Raw genomic sequence first — 14,931 nt, 5'->3', positions numbered from 1 at the left:
ACACACACACACACACACACACACACACACACACACACACACACACACACACACGAGGAGGAAGCTAAAGGTATTATTTGGTTTGGCTCTCCCTCAGTGGGTTCCGTGCAAAAAAACCAACACGCAAAAATGTGTTTTGGAAGCCTGAAAATGGGTAGCTAACAGGTCAGAGAGGAAGAGGGCTGATGAGGTGAAATAAGGGGGTAAGAGCTTCTGAATTTTTATCTTTTAAAGAATGTTGTAGTCTTTAAATAGGTAATAGTTATAATTAAGTTTGATTTAAAACAGTACATTTGGTAATGATAAGAACATAAAGAACGCATTAGTGGCACTGGTTTAGCTCAGTTACTAGCGCTGACAGCCCATGTACCGGGCTACAGTTCTTGTCAGTGTTTGCAGGTTCAACTCTCGTTCCTGATGCTTTCGTCCCCGCCTCTCGATCTCCTCACGTCTCCTGTCTCTCTAAAGCTGCCCTATCTAAATAAAGGCAAAAGCCCAAAAAGAATCAAAATAATAATAAGACATACAATTACCACAAAACAACAGATAAATTATATCAAACATTTTATTGATCTTTTTTTGTTTTTATAAAATCCTTTACAAAAAAAAAACGTGATTTTTCCTCTATCTTTCCATTTTAAATCTCTATAAAATTAGGTCTGCGATTACGGAAGAGAGTGAAGGGAGCAGGCATAGATTTGAGACACAATCCTGTCTGATAAATATTTGAATGGGAGAATTAAAGTGTGTGTGTGTGTTACATGTATTTCTATATTTGAGACAACCAGTTAGAAGACCTCCCATGTACATCAATACAAGGCAATAGATCCTACAACAGAAAAGGCAGGAATGTCAATATGAGATGTGTGGAGATAAGTCAGAGTATCATTCCAGTGTTAAACCATATCATGTAGGGAGCCAGTATGCTTCACTGAATATTGATACAGAAAACAAAAAACAATCCACATTGAAATGAAAAACAGGGACCTTTTTCTTGCACAAGGCAGATGGGGAAAAAAATGTATTTCTTCTGAAGGCACATCAATACATAACCCCCTGCCCACTGAAACAATAACAACAAGAGGAAGGGAAAAAGAAAAAAAGACAGAGAAAATGTCATCTTAAATATTGCACCAAGGTTCTTTCTGAAATGCGTTTCTGTTTACGACCATATTCAGTTGTCTTGATAGCTTTGTGTTTAGTAGTACCAGGGCTGTTTATTTGCTGTCGAGCTGATAGCACATCCTCAGAAGTGACAGATACCACACAACACACATCTCTGCTGGGACTCTTTCTCACACATTTTACTTTCTTAAAGAGACAGGAAATCATTTTAATGAACCATGTCAATATGGGAATGCATGGCATTCCTCATATGATTACAAAACATAAAAATAAAAGCATATATGATCCATTGGCACAAGTTGGGCTGACAGGTACAGAACATTTATGTTTATGAAAAAGGTCTTTTATCTTCTGAAATGAAACCGAAACAAACAGAGGAGGCGTCGGGGAAGGTGTGCTTAGAGTTCTATAGTAATGTCGAAGGCTTTACAGGGATTCATCATGCATCAATAAACGTTATACTGATAATGCACAGTGATTTTAAAGACACAAGTGCACATAGTCAGTATTTGTAAATGATGTGTCAGATAACCTGATATGACGAACCGAGTGTAAATAAAGTGAAGGATGAGTGGTCATAGAAGTGATGGAACCAAAATCCTTTTTCATCCATCTGCAACAAACCTCATGTCATGTTCCACTCACACTTGGCATCAAATCACAGCCTGGTAGTTAATCAGATGCCGACAAACATGTAAAACCTGAACGTGTGCGCCAAACTGAATTGTGAAACATACTCAAATCCTGGTGATACATCGCTTCTAATTTTCAATGTGGCGCAAGCACAAACAGCAAACTGCCAAACCCATTCATCTGAGATTATGAGCGACACACACTGGTGTTCTGCAAATATACTGACATTTGAAAGGCTCCTAATTGTACCCATTTAGTTTAAGACTGAACGCAAATGTAACTCCTGTACATATTAAAGCATGTCTCCCATTAGGATCACATATCTTCCCAGTGCTTTCTAAAAGTGTTAAAAATGCTTGATGAGGATTCTTGTCTAGCTGGGTTAAACAGTCAATTAACTACAATACCGACTCTGACGCCAATAAGCACTGTTTGAAATGTTAGCTCATGTCAAGTACTTGTCAGTTTGTTGTCAAATTGGATCTATGGCATAGAGGCAATAACCATATATAATATCTCTTGCTAGCAAAACCCCAAAAGACGTATTTCCTAGTTTTCACAGTGGTGTGTGTTTCATTGGCAGGTTCAGCCTCCCTAACACAAGAAATTCTTATGAGCTATTATTCTTCAGGCCAGCACGTATTCAAGTACCAATTCCAGCTCATTATATAAGCTTTTATGAGTAAAAAAGAAAAGGACAACAAAAAAAACACAATATTTTTGCTGAAATAAAAGCCATTAAATGTCATAAGTATTGAACAGTCATTGTGTGAATATTTTCCCACAAAGTAAAATAAGAAATATCAAGCTAGTTTTGTAAGACTGTTGTGGTTTTATCAGGAATTTTTTTTCTCGAGATGGCACATAACGACAATTTAACTTGAGAGAGGGAAAATGAATTTTCATTACACTTCAGCGAGGAATGCTGACCTGAAGAATTCACTACAAGACCTGTTATTCCATCGATCATAAAGAAAATCACAAATCATGAAAAAAAAAAAGAAAGCAGCAAGATCAAGGTGCTCATTCTGCACCAAGTCCCAGGATCCCAACGCCGTTAGATAAACTTGAGGCACTGTGAATATCAGATCAACCATCGTTAACATCTCAGTTCTGTAGTGGAGGGGAATGTCATTCCTCTCCTCAACCACCCTGCTAGTTAAGACAATACACCGAGAGCAATGCTGGCCATTTGTTCACTGGATAGAAAAAATAGCTAGACACATTCCAAAATAGTGTTATCCTCTTCATAGTCAGTATTATCAATAATATTCTGTCAGCAAAAAGTTTGTGGAACCTGTGCAGAGTTTACAGAACGGAAAAAGTCTTTTGAACCAGTTTGGGGACACTGAAGCAGCAAGCTGGGATTTCCAACTCCATGACTTTGACAAATTCAGTTCAAAGTGGAGTAGATTTTAAGTCATCAGGTGTCCTCAGTCGGTGGTAGTGTTAGTGTACAGAGTGAGACCTGTGTGCTCATCTGTTCCCCAAAACACAAAAGAGAGAGAGAGTAGAAAGGAGAAATAAAGGACGACACAGCAGAGGAGTGCAGTTAATGTTGCGTCCTCCACATCTGTTTAGATTATTTTCCTCCTCTCAGCCCGCATGAAATCCCATTTGCTTCTCCATTGATCTGTCCCAAGCAATCACGGAAAGGCTCCACGTTTCTTTACATGTCCAACCCTCCCTCACTCTGACTTTGTTGTGTCAAGCGTGGGGGGGGGCTCTGGAGGGTTATAGCCTCTCGATGTCCCTGTACTTCTTCCGCAGAATAGACACCTGGTCTTTGAACAGCACTGGGTCCAGCCTCATCTGAGAGTGGACCAGCGGCATGGTGCCAAACCAGCTGGCAAACTTGTTCATGCAGGTCTGACGCTGGGCGAAATGGTCTGGGTCGGCCCAGCGAGATGCCCGGGAGCTCTGCGGGGGGAGAGAGGGGAAAAAGAGAGACAGACAAATGAATAATGCATCTATGATGACTGACCTTTCAGAGCCTGTTGCAATTATTCACACGTTTATTTATTTATTTATTGAATGCCATATTGCGAGAAAGCTAATTGCTGTTCAAATTTACGAATAGATGATGTTTCAACAGCTAACACTATTAAGGTTTAAGTGGTATGAAGTGTCTAACAGTCAACAGCCTCTACAAATATCAGGATAAACACACATCTGTTTATTCAACACTAAGCATCTGTGTGAAGAATATAAACAAGGATGTGGGCTGTGACAGATCAAGGCCAGGTGTTTGTTAGTCGCTGTGATTTGCTAGTTACTTGCAAGCTAGCCCTCATTAGTTGTTCGAAATACAAATGAAGGCGCTCACAGACCGATCAGAAACTTTTGATGACGCCTACATGTTTATGTTCATAAATCTATATGTGTTTGTTTAAGCTTCTTCACACATCTACACAAGACTTGGTATTAAATTGCTCCTGTACTGATTTTATGCACCCTGCAGTATCTCACCACCTGCATCGATTCAACTGCACACTTTGGGGAGAATTTGTCCACAACGTAGAACATTGGTAATCAAATCATACTTCTACTTTGTTTTTTAGTATGCATAGACATCACTCAGATGAAAATTCAAAAGAAGACCAACTACTGATTGTTCTCTAAGAGCCATACCAGCGATCAGTAATCAACAACAATCCCTCGCACAGTTCCTGTTCAACCTTCATGCATACATTTCCGGCCTCACCTGTCCCATCATTGTCTCCTTGTACTGTTTTTTCTGAGTGACCTTGATCGGTGGAAGTTTGGAGACAGACGACACCAGAAAATTCATCAGAATGTCTTCGCAGTTAGACATCTGGTCAACCATGGCTTTCAGACTGGCTGGAAGGTAAGAGGTGTACAAGTAGTGGTAGTACCTGGGAGAAAACAGTGAGAGATAAAAGGCGTCAGTATTTAACAAAATCGAAACAACAATAGAGTGTAAAGGAATGAACTACAAGACAGAAGCAGGGCGGGGTAGAAAATGGTTGTATCTCAGTACTTGTGATAGATGGCAGCCCCTGTTAGGACCATGGAGTAGTCGTTGGTCCATTTGGAGGTGTAACCCCAACGCTCCTTGTTGCTGTCCCAGAAGTGACTGCGGGCTGGGTAGCCAACAATGCGGTCTGGGAAACTCTGCCACACAGTGAAGGCGAAGTCAACCTGGAGCAAGGTCAGAGAGAATCAAAGAGGCAGAAGACATGAGGCCAGGAAACCAGGAACACATCATTCCAGGAACATTAGCAGCATGTAGTCTTAATTAAAAAGACGGTTCTCTGACCTCTGTGGTGGACAGCACTGTGTCCTCATCCAGACTGAGTACAGCATCAGTGGGGATGGTATCGTAGGGAAGAAAACGACTGCTTATAACCTGGTGTGATTAACAAAGACAAAAAAAACAAAAAAACAACAATAAGCAAATAACAGGTAAAAACAACCAGGGTACAAACAAAGTCCATGTGTGCACAGGTGAGGTAACACCTGCCCAACAAGAAGCGCTACAAGTTTCACATCATGCTACAAAGTTGTTGAATTTTGCTGCATTTACAGTAGAGTCAGCCAAGCATACATACTGACATAAAACAGATGACAGCAGAAATACAGCGCTCCACTGATGAAATGTAACCACAGATAGAAATCTACAAGCAGCAGAGCGGTTTTCTCTCCACGATGAACCCTGAAGCCTCTACTCTTTGGCAAGGAAACTCAAGCACACTACAGAAAGTGCCAGTTATTCTCCTGAATATACCAAAAGGCTTTCCATTAGTCACAGCAACAAATACGTACTCAGTCACATCCCTCTTATATGCTTTGGATACGGCTGTTCTCAAAAATATGTCATTGTGTTTCTTTGATAATTCATGTGTAGTAGAAGAGTGCTGACAAATGCTGCTGGTGGCTGCCGGGGACCCATCTGTGCAGCTGCTTTTGCAACTGACCTTAAAAGTCCCCTTTGTCCCTGCTCCTCAGTTCTAATTTGTCTAATATTGCTGGGATTTATTCAACCACATGAAATACTCATTTGATTAATAGTATATAAAAAGGAGGTTTAGCTGAGGGACACATTTAGGAACTGCTATCCAATGTTTAAATTACAAAAAAATCTATACACATGAAAGCTGCAAGGTTTTGGGTAAAAATGAAAAGATGTTTAGACATACGGTAATGTTTTTAATCACATGAAACTTTTTTTCAAAATTTAAACCAGGACACATCTGAGACTGTATCATAAAATAATATCTGAAGTTTTCAAATGTCTAAACTCTTTATAAGAGTAAAAGTGTTTGAGGCTGGCGCTTTTCCATGATCCCATTGTTCAACGATTCTAAAACTAATTATCTGCAAAGGGCAGTGTGAAGAAAATAAAAGTCCAGAGAGAGCCTTGAAACATCAATAAACAATGAGAACTCTGATCTTTTTAATATGTGGTTAGAAACATTGAAATGTCTGCAAGTTGTAACTTGTTCATCTTGACCTGGATTCAAGTGAAGGCTCTATGTGGAACGTAACGTTGCTTGATGAGAGAAGTGTACCTTGCTTTCTCCCTCTATAACGATGACGGGGACAGAGGTGGCGGGCCAGCGGTGCTTGGCAGGAAGAGGCTTGTCACAGTTCCACAAAACGATCACCTGCACACAGGTGAAGCTTAGTCATCATTCTGAATACATCATGCTCATGTTCATCTGCACACCTACTGTATGTTACCCTAGTGAGATATTTATAAGTTCATTAATGTTTAACATTCCATGTCTGACTTGGTTATAAATGCAAGACCAGAAACGCACAATAAAGCCCTGTTTCAATTCAAAAGACAACGTTTGATTTGCGTCCTATTCAAGTGAGAGACGACAACATACAAACTCTTCAGTAGATCTATTTTCAGAACTGTCAGCAGCCCTTTACAAGAACCACAGTACATTATGGAAATCAGCAACAGCTCTAAACTCTCTGTGCAGCACATCCCTTTCACGTCCCTTTTCAATTAAATTCACTCAATTCAATGTAATTTGTTCCAGCAGCACACTCTATAACTCTGGGAATGTTAATGCTTTACTGTATTTCAGGTGCAGTCGTGTTATTATAGAATCTGCAGAGAGAGGAGCATCCGAGTGGATCTGTTGTGAAATTATTAGAACAACCTCCCTTCATCCCTAGTGTGACAGAAAAATGTATTTTAAAAGCAGTTTAAAGTCAAAACCGGACTGTAGTGATGTGATAAACCTAAAAATAATTCTGCCATAGACTAACAGCCCATTTTTCTGCTTTGCTCCATTTCTGCATAACATCTTAAAACATAGTGTTTAAAACTCTATGTTTTCGTTTCTTCTTCCTCATTTGATAAATTAGGATGAAATGACACTTCAGTGGGAGATCTACTCACAAATGCAGATTCAGTCAGTCAAACTATAACTCTGCGAGGTGCTAATAGCAGTGTATGGTGTGTTGGCCTTTGAATTACCTGAGCACAGTACTGGGATTTGGCCACAGCCACCAGAAGCTTCATGACCGGCTGTGACTGGGACACCAGCGGGGTCACCACGTGAATAATGGCGGTAAACTTGGGGTACGGCTTATTACCTGAGAACAGCAGAAACACGATAAAGATGAGACAAGAAGCTTTTTCAACCTTTAATGCATACAAAGTTTTCTGCTTCTCATTCGACACTATCACTCCAATGTAGATTGGTTAGGATGAGAAGTTTATAAGTATGTAGTATCTGTGTAGTATATCTGTGATTTAGTGTATTTGTCTTTACTATTACAATTTCCAAACTGAACTGCACAAAGCTGGACTTTGTCTGACGTCAAACTATGTTGACATATTTGAGCATCCTGTAGTTTGTTCTTGTTACCTTCAAGCTGTGTTTACTCAGCATTCAGTGTAAGAGAAAAAAGGTTTAATAAGGCATGTAAAGGAGAAAGGTGCCAATTAAAATAAATCCCAAGGTCAGCAACAAGCCCCATGTTTGTCCAATTAATCACAGCAGAAGTACAGCACAACAACATGGCAGGTCTAATTGGTGAGCTTCGTTGTGACGAATCATGAATTAATAAAGATGGACTGCCTAAGTTGTGGCAATGTCACTGAGTCACATGTTAGTTTGAGGATTCAGCAGCTGCCACACACCAGATGTTCCCGAGCTGTGTGATGAAAATCAAACCTCAGGGTGTAGCGTTAATGCTGTTCGTAGCCAACAGCAGCATATGCATGAATAATGAACTGACCGAGCTTAGCGTAGTAGAAGGGAAATTCCCCCAGGTGTGTGGAGTACTGAGGCAGGGTGAAAAGGCCTCCAGGCAAGCTGTTCCACATCAGGTTACTCCTGGAGGTGTGCCGCAGCACCCGGTCCTGGATGATCTGCATAAATAAGGGAGCGGAGGAAAAACATATTTATGTCTTCTGCAAAGTGGTCTATTGATTGCTAATTGTCTTTATGTGACTCAAAGAGAAGCAACTCAAGTCCAAGATAAATCCTTAGTGGAACCAATTGGAAACAGTAAACAGGATGCCAGTAGGACATTTGCTTAGAGCCAAGATTTTCCATGTCCATACACTTCAAATTAAGCAATGATTATCCCAGTGTAATAAGATGCTTGGAAGCGTGAGTGCAGACACATCCTCTCTCAAATATTCTGCTGAAACAATGAATCACTGCAAATAAGAAACTACAATATCTAGTATATGTATGTTCATTTTTGCTCATTTTTTGCCATCATGTCTTGTCATAACAAAACAAATTCCTGTCCTGTCATTTTATTCTACTTGAATTTTTTGGGGATGAATATTATTTGTTTTGTTTTTATGCATTACCTGGCTGATATATTAATATTGTGCTCTAACACTGTATTCTTAAAAATGATTTCATAATTTCCTAACTGATATGAAATTAATGTTCATCAAATACAGATTTGATCTTGTGATGGGTTTGATGTTTTTTCTTTTTCTTTCCCTGACTCTCAACATGCAACCAGAGTCTGCAAACATCTAAAACGGATTTACAGGATCAACTGCTTCCACTCCCTCAAAGCTTTAAGAAGACTCTGGCACTGTGAGAGGATACCTTCATTAAATATTAAGCTTTCTCGGGGAGCTATGTGGCAACTACAGAACAAAACAAAGCCTTTTTACTTCTGCTAGGATATTGTGGCACTAAACAGATACTTGAGTGGAACCTCACCTGGTTATCAAAACAATACCTAAAGTCACCTCAGGAATTCAAATGAATTGCAAGCTCAATAATAGATTCTATTTCAAGCCGAAACCCTGTCCTCCCTACAGTCTTGTACTATGGCATGTGTTGGAACAGGGATGAAATACTGAGAGTGTAAACAGATTGAAGATCAGCTTCTTGGGGCTGTAACTTCAGCCTGCTGACATAGAAATCCCAGCTGTGCAGTCCAGTGATCTGACTTCCTACCTCCTGGGAAAAGGCCTCTGTAACACTATCTGAGGACTAACTGCTGTCAGCAAATAATGCTTTATGAGCAACACAACAACAAAAAAAACAACGCCAATGCTTATCTGAGGGAGTAAGTAACAGAAGAAACATCAGCTAAGCATTTATTAATATTAAGTTAAAGGTACACTGCTGGTAGTGGCTAGTACGTGTGGGGATACACAAATGTATTTTTTGCGAGTAACTTCAATTCCTGCCTTACTTACAGCCTCACACACCCTGCCAGCTCCTTTATCCTTTTTTGATTCCACCCTGTTCTCATCTTTGCTTGTTTGTAATTCTAGCCTGAGAGCAGTGTGATAGCCTGCTGCTCAGCAGGAAGAAAACAGACAAATGGTATCTGACAGGAACAAACTACTGACATGATTGATAGCCAAACCACAGAAAGAAACGGCCTCAAAAACATGACAGCAGTGTTTAAGAGTATACATTATCCCTCTTGGTTTCTATCGAGCCTGGAGATGTTTCGTCGTGAGTATTTTGTCTGCAGCTGCACACTCTGCACGTCAATAAATGTGGGGGAACAATTGAGATACTCAAAAACACCATATTTGTGTGCAACAGTATCGTATGTATGATCATGACTGTGTGTACCTCCAGTGTGGTCAACACGATCTTCTCCACTGAGTTGAAATAAGCCTCCCACAGGAACTGCGTCTGCTGTCTCAGGGACAGGATTTTATCCTGGTGGATGGAGCGCACTGTTGAAGGAATCTGAGACACAAATGAACATGTGTGTCAGCATATACAATTCAGTAGCTCAAAAGTAACTCTTGGTCTGCACTGGAGATTTAAAGCTTTAGAAGTAATTCAGAGCTTCACTAGGTCAAAAAAAGCAAAGAAAATATGTCATTAGATAAGAAATCAGTCAACATTAATTCTAAGAGGCAAACATACGGCTTTAGCTCTCACAAACCCTTTAAAAGATCAGGTCTGATGAAATTGGGGTCAACAATGCTGTCATACTAAAGAAAATAAAAGATTAATAGACAATGTGGCAGCAGTGTACAATGAACTTTTCTTCTGTTTGTTGTGACAAAAAAAATCCAACTTTAAGATCTTTTTTAAGATTTTACCTGTAATAGCAGCCTTTCATCCCCAATTACAGCCGCTGTATTCCAGTCCATAATCTCTGAGAAGGGAAGCTCCCAGCCATTACTCAGCATCACTGGCACACAAGCCGCCTGCACAAGTAACACACACAAACACAGAAGACAGAGGCGGTTAAAGAGATTCATATTTTCAGCTTGTAAAGCAACAAGCAATCAAATAAATTAAAAACTGCAGAGAGGAGAAAGCCGGAAAATAACATGACATGGCTTATGCTGTGCAAACCGATGCCATCACTGCACATGGACCATTTCCCAAGCAATTCAATCAGGCAATTTAGCCAACAGGAGCAACTGATCTTCAAACACATTTCCATCTAGTACAGAACCACTGTAGAATCTTGATGACTAACTGGAAGAGAGAATAGACAGGACAGCTTCATAAAATCATCATGACTGTATGTTATGTGGAGAGGAAGACACACTTCATAACATACTTGAACATCAAAACAATGCGTTCAAGAGATTAATAAAATCCTTGTTTTCTGTGCCCTTATTTTTGTATTCACCCATTTGTGAGCACAAACCGGTGTACATATTTGTGCCATGAGTTTAATTCCTAAGATGCGTGTTTGAAGCATCCTGCCTGCAGTGACCGGCCCTTTAATCTGTTAAGTGTGGTACCATTCACTGATTGGCCTTGGTCACCACACATGCACACACAGCACAAACGCTCCTGCATCCAAGTGCTGCAGTGCCCGTCTAATCTCCTTGGTGTCATTAGCAAAGGCAGCAATCTGCTGAAACGCTTCCATGTTTTCCCTACCTATCTGCTCGGAGCAATCAACTAGAGACTCCTGGAGCTCAATCCTCTCCCAGCTCATCACATTATACACCCACACCCACACACACACACACACACACACAGGACAAACATTCATTAATAAGACTCCCTGCTGTGCACTGCCTACAATTGGCAAACACACGTGTAGCAGAGAATCTCAATGTGACTCCAGCCTACTGCTGGTCAGGGCACCTGCATCGCACAACCTGATCCTGCAGGTTTGCACTCCACGGTCATCTGCTGGAGGTCAGCCCTCCTCATCTGACATCCAAACTCTGGACTTCTACTTACTATCAGGGCTGCTCTAATGTAGCTAATACAGCGAGCTGGCCTGGCCTTTAACTTCCCATACTCATCCAGTGTCTACCTGCCCTCCTCAACTCACATTCTCCTGTCTAAGGCTGAGAGAGGAAAGACTCACTAATACCTCCAGGCCAGAGTCCAGCCCTCCACTCCAGCTAACCTCTGCTGCACGCTATCTCCCCTGCCGCTGCACTGATTTCTCCCCCTGTGAGTACCTGGTCATAAGTCCAGTCTTACTTCGACTCAATCCTGGCTCCCCTGTGGTACAATTATCTCTCCATTCCTGTCAACAAACAGTCATATTCTGACTTCTGGTGTAAACTTTTAAGCCCAACACAGGCTCAAGAATCTCTGTCTTCGGGTGCCGGATAGCCTAGCTGTTATCTTGCGCACCCCGTGTACAGAGGCTATAGTCCTTATCACAGCAGACTTGGATTTCACATCTGACCTCGCCCCTTTGCTACATGTCATCCCCCGGTCTCTCCTCCTATCATTTCCTGTCTCTCTTCAGCTATCCTTTTTAATAAAGGCAAGAGGCCCAGAAAATATCTCTTTCTAACCCATTTATTTGTTGTTTTCTGCATTATTCGAACAAATAAATAGATGCTATTTTCACTGACGTTAATTACAACTACCTCAGAGCACTTTATATGTTGACAATGTTGTGTTTACAAGCTGCAATGAACATTGCTACTAACTCTTCCTTCTTGCTCTTGTCTTGCCTCAAAAAAAAGTCACTTGGGAAACTTTAACATCATCAATGGCAGAGCTTTGTTACAGAGCAGATCTCTATTGAAAAAGTGCTATTGAGAAACCAGTTCCAGTATTGAAAAGAGTAAGAGGCTTGTTAGAGGACAGGCTGACTCGAGGATGTGGTTAAAGAGTACCAAAGGAGGAATTGAAAAGAAGAATAAAAAAACAAGACAGAAGAGATGACAGGCAGTGAGTCAGCCACAGCTGTATCAACACTGTCTGCCCCTAACACTGTGACTGACAGTGAGTGAGAGGGCTACTGGGAGTTACCCATCATGTCCCTTTTTCCATTCTTAACCACTAAGCATTAATAGCCTGATTGTTCAGAAAACACAGCGTCACAGCTGAATCACTGTAACATGTCTTGAAGCAGTATTTTGTCTTTTAGTTCAGCTACAAACCAAATTACCAAAATGTACCTTCCTATTAGGCACTTAACCTCAAACCTAAAGCACTACCATCTGAATCTTTATAAATCAGAATTACATGAGGGTTAAATCTAAACTAGAATATTTGTGAGTTTAATTAAAAGGCACAATCTGTAACTCCAGAAAAAGGAATACCTGTTGCATCAACCTACCATGATTTGTTCACTTTTTTGGTTCATAGCAAGTGCCCAGATAGTTGCAGAGAGATTTAATGTGTAACAAAACAACTGACTCACCATTATGCAACAGGCTCAGATTTATAAACAGTTAAGCCTAGTGTTAATGAGCAACATCTGTTTGTGAGTCACTGACCTGCAAAGCCTCTAAGAAGCGAAAGGAGCCCAGCCGTCGTCCTCGAGGTACCAGACAGAATGTGGAGTTGTAGAGCATTTCCCTGTAGTCATACCTGCAGGACGACAGAAACAAAAAGAAAAATAATAAGGAAATAATTCTTTCAACATTTGAAACAACACATCTTTGTCTTTTAACAGAAGATCCCTGTCACATATGTTCCATCAGTACATTTATTTCTGTCTTTAAAACAGACTCATTGTTCACTGTAGCACAGGCCCCAGAGCAGATAAGCCACCTCTACTTGACAAAGAAATACCTGGAAAGCACACATACTTTCAGGGAGAACCCCCTGCTTTGATCTCAGCTCCTCTCTCTTCCCGTCTCCCAGAGCCATCTTTAAACCCTTTGCCCTCTCACCTGCACATCTCAACATCCCTCGTTCCTTCCTCATTCCTTTCATCCAATCTAAACCTCAGTCAGCACTTGCTTGGATTAAGGAGCTGCTTGGAATTCCTTCAGTGTGGATTTTATACCTGTCCCAGAGTGAGTGCATGAAAGGGTGCGCAAGGTTTCCACGCATCAGACTTGATTTCATCAGACAGCACTGAAAGTAGGCACATTTCATTCTTATTGATTCAAGCGTTCAACGCAAAATTTGCAATGCATTCAATGCAAAAACGTTACTTCCATATTTGTTTTCACTTCAAAATGTGATCATGCTTTCATTAGAATCCAAATATGGATGTAAAGGTTAATGTACATATTGTCTACTCATGGGGGTCCATTCCTTCCCCCTTTCTTTACTCTAAATGCAAGTATCAAGATTGATCGTTCATTGCAATTTTTTCCTGTCTCTCATGAGTGCAGTGCTGAGTGTTTTATCTCCAAATATAACTGTAGCATCTGTAGCATGGTGCCAGTTCAATGCAGACTCAATGCTTCAACTAATCCACTTGCTCTTCACGCGTCAACCCACAGCTAAAACGAGCCTGCTTTGTTTTAGGGACATGGATTCAAGTATATTTCAATAACAAATGTACTTCACATTTGCAATACTGCTGTATAGTTGCAAACAAGTGTGATGTAAACATATATGCTGCAATGTATAGTGGTGGGAATGTTATATCTAACTAGATCATCCAACAAAGATTACACATAATTTATAGTCGCTGAAGTGTGTTGCATGAAGATCAAGAGCCATAAAAAGCATAAAAGCTTGGGTTACGCTTCATGCCTTCTATAGTAATACACAATAATGTCCACAGAAATCCTTTATCAAGTCTGTTGATATAAGTAAGCTGCAGTATTATGGTACAAGATAGGTAACATCATGCTGCTGTGATCTCGGCAACCATTATCAAACAACAATTTTCCAATGTAATCGCCTGACTCTATCATACTGTAAGGGCTATCATTAAGCATGACGAACAAATAATCCAGCCAGATGCACATAATAACTGACTGCTTTGCAGGCCAATAAAAACAAAAGTATAGGTTTATATGTAGCCCTGGCTCAGTGTAAATCTCCCATCCATTACGTTCCCTGTTGGTGCAAACTCAGAGCGGACCAGATGTTCCTCTCGCTGCATACCTCCATTCTTCTCTGCTCTAACAGATGGCTGCCTGTGGGGAGAGCAGACTCATAGTATGCTGCTGCATGTCAGTGAAGACATTAACGATGACTGTTCAAAAATATTTTCTTCATAAACTAACTCCTGTCACGCCATGCACTTTCAGTTTTATTTTGCAAATATTTTTAAGTGTGAATGCATGAATGGTATTGATGAATTGGTGGCACTGTAGAAAATTAGGCGTAAGTCATTGCCTGCATTTCAAAGCAGTTTCCACAATCAACTCCACACATCATGAGATAAATCCTCGGCACATATTTTCAATGCTCTAAAATACAAATGGCTGCTGTTCGGCTGAGCAGTTTTATATTTTCAGATTGGTCAATGCTGTTATCACAACCTCAAAAAATAAAAAGCTTTAGCTAGTCTTTTATCAACTGAACATGAATGATGGAGCACAAATTATATTTTCAC

The 14,931-nt window shown here is 40.5% G+C and overlaps 1 protein-coding gene across 1 annotated transcript in view; it reads right to left on the bottom strand.

The window, feature by feature from the left end:
• Window positions 1–547: 547 nt before the first annotated feature.
• LOC109997917 (exostosin-1) overlaps window positions 548–14,931 on the bottom strand; it is a 35,603-nt gene continuing 21,219 nt past the window's right edge. The window contains exons 2-11 of the mRNA XM_065958021.1: window positions 12,905–12,998; window positions 10,292–10,399; window positions 9,810–9,929; window positions 7,984–8,116; window positions 7,217–7,335; window positions 6,291–6,386; window positions 5,039–5,128; window positions 4,760–4,920; window positions 4,463–4,634; window positions 548–3,678 (exon numbers count right to left, since the gene is read on the bottom strand). Coding sequence (XP_065814093.1) covers window positions 3,493–3,678; window positions 4,463–4,634; window positions 4,760–4,920; window positions 5,039–5,128; window positions 6,291–6,386; window positions 7,217–7,335; window positions 7,984–8,116; window positions 9,810–9,929; window positions 10,292–10,399; window positions 12,905–12,998 — 1,279 coding nt within the window. The 3' untranslated portion in view covers window positions 548–3,492. The remainder of the gene's footprint in view (window positions 3,679–4,462; window positions 4,635–4,759; window positions 4,921–5,038; window positions 5,129–6,290; window positions 6,387–7,216; window positions 7,336–7,983; window positions 8,117–9,809; window positions 9,930–10,291; window positions 10,400–12,904; window positions 12,999–14,931) is intronic.

The sequence above is a fragment of the Labrus bergylta genome, chromosome 8 (genome assembly GCF_963930695.1).
Source record: "Labrus bergylta chromosome 8, fLabBer1.1, whole genome shotgun sequence".
Lineage (NCBI taxonomy): Eukaryota > Metazoa > Chordata > Actinopteri > Labriformes > Labridae > Labrus > Labrus bergylta.
Note: the sequence above shows the minus strand (reverse complement) of the source record. Positions and strands in the feature narration are given on the sequence as shown.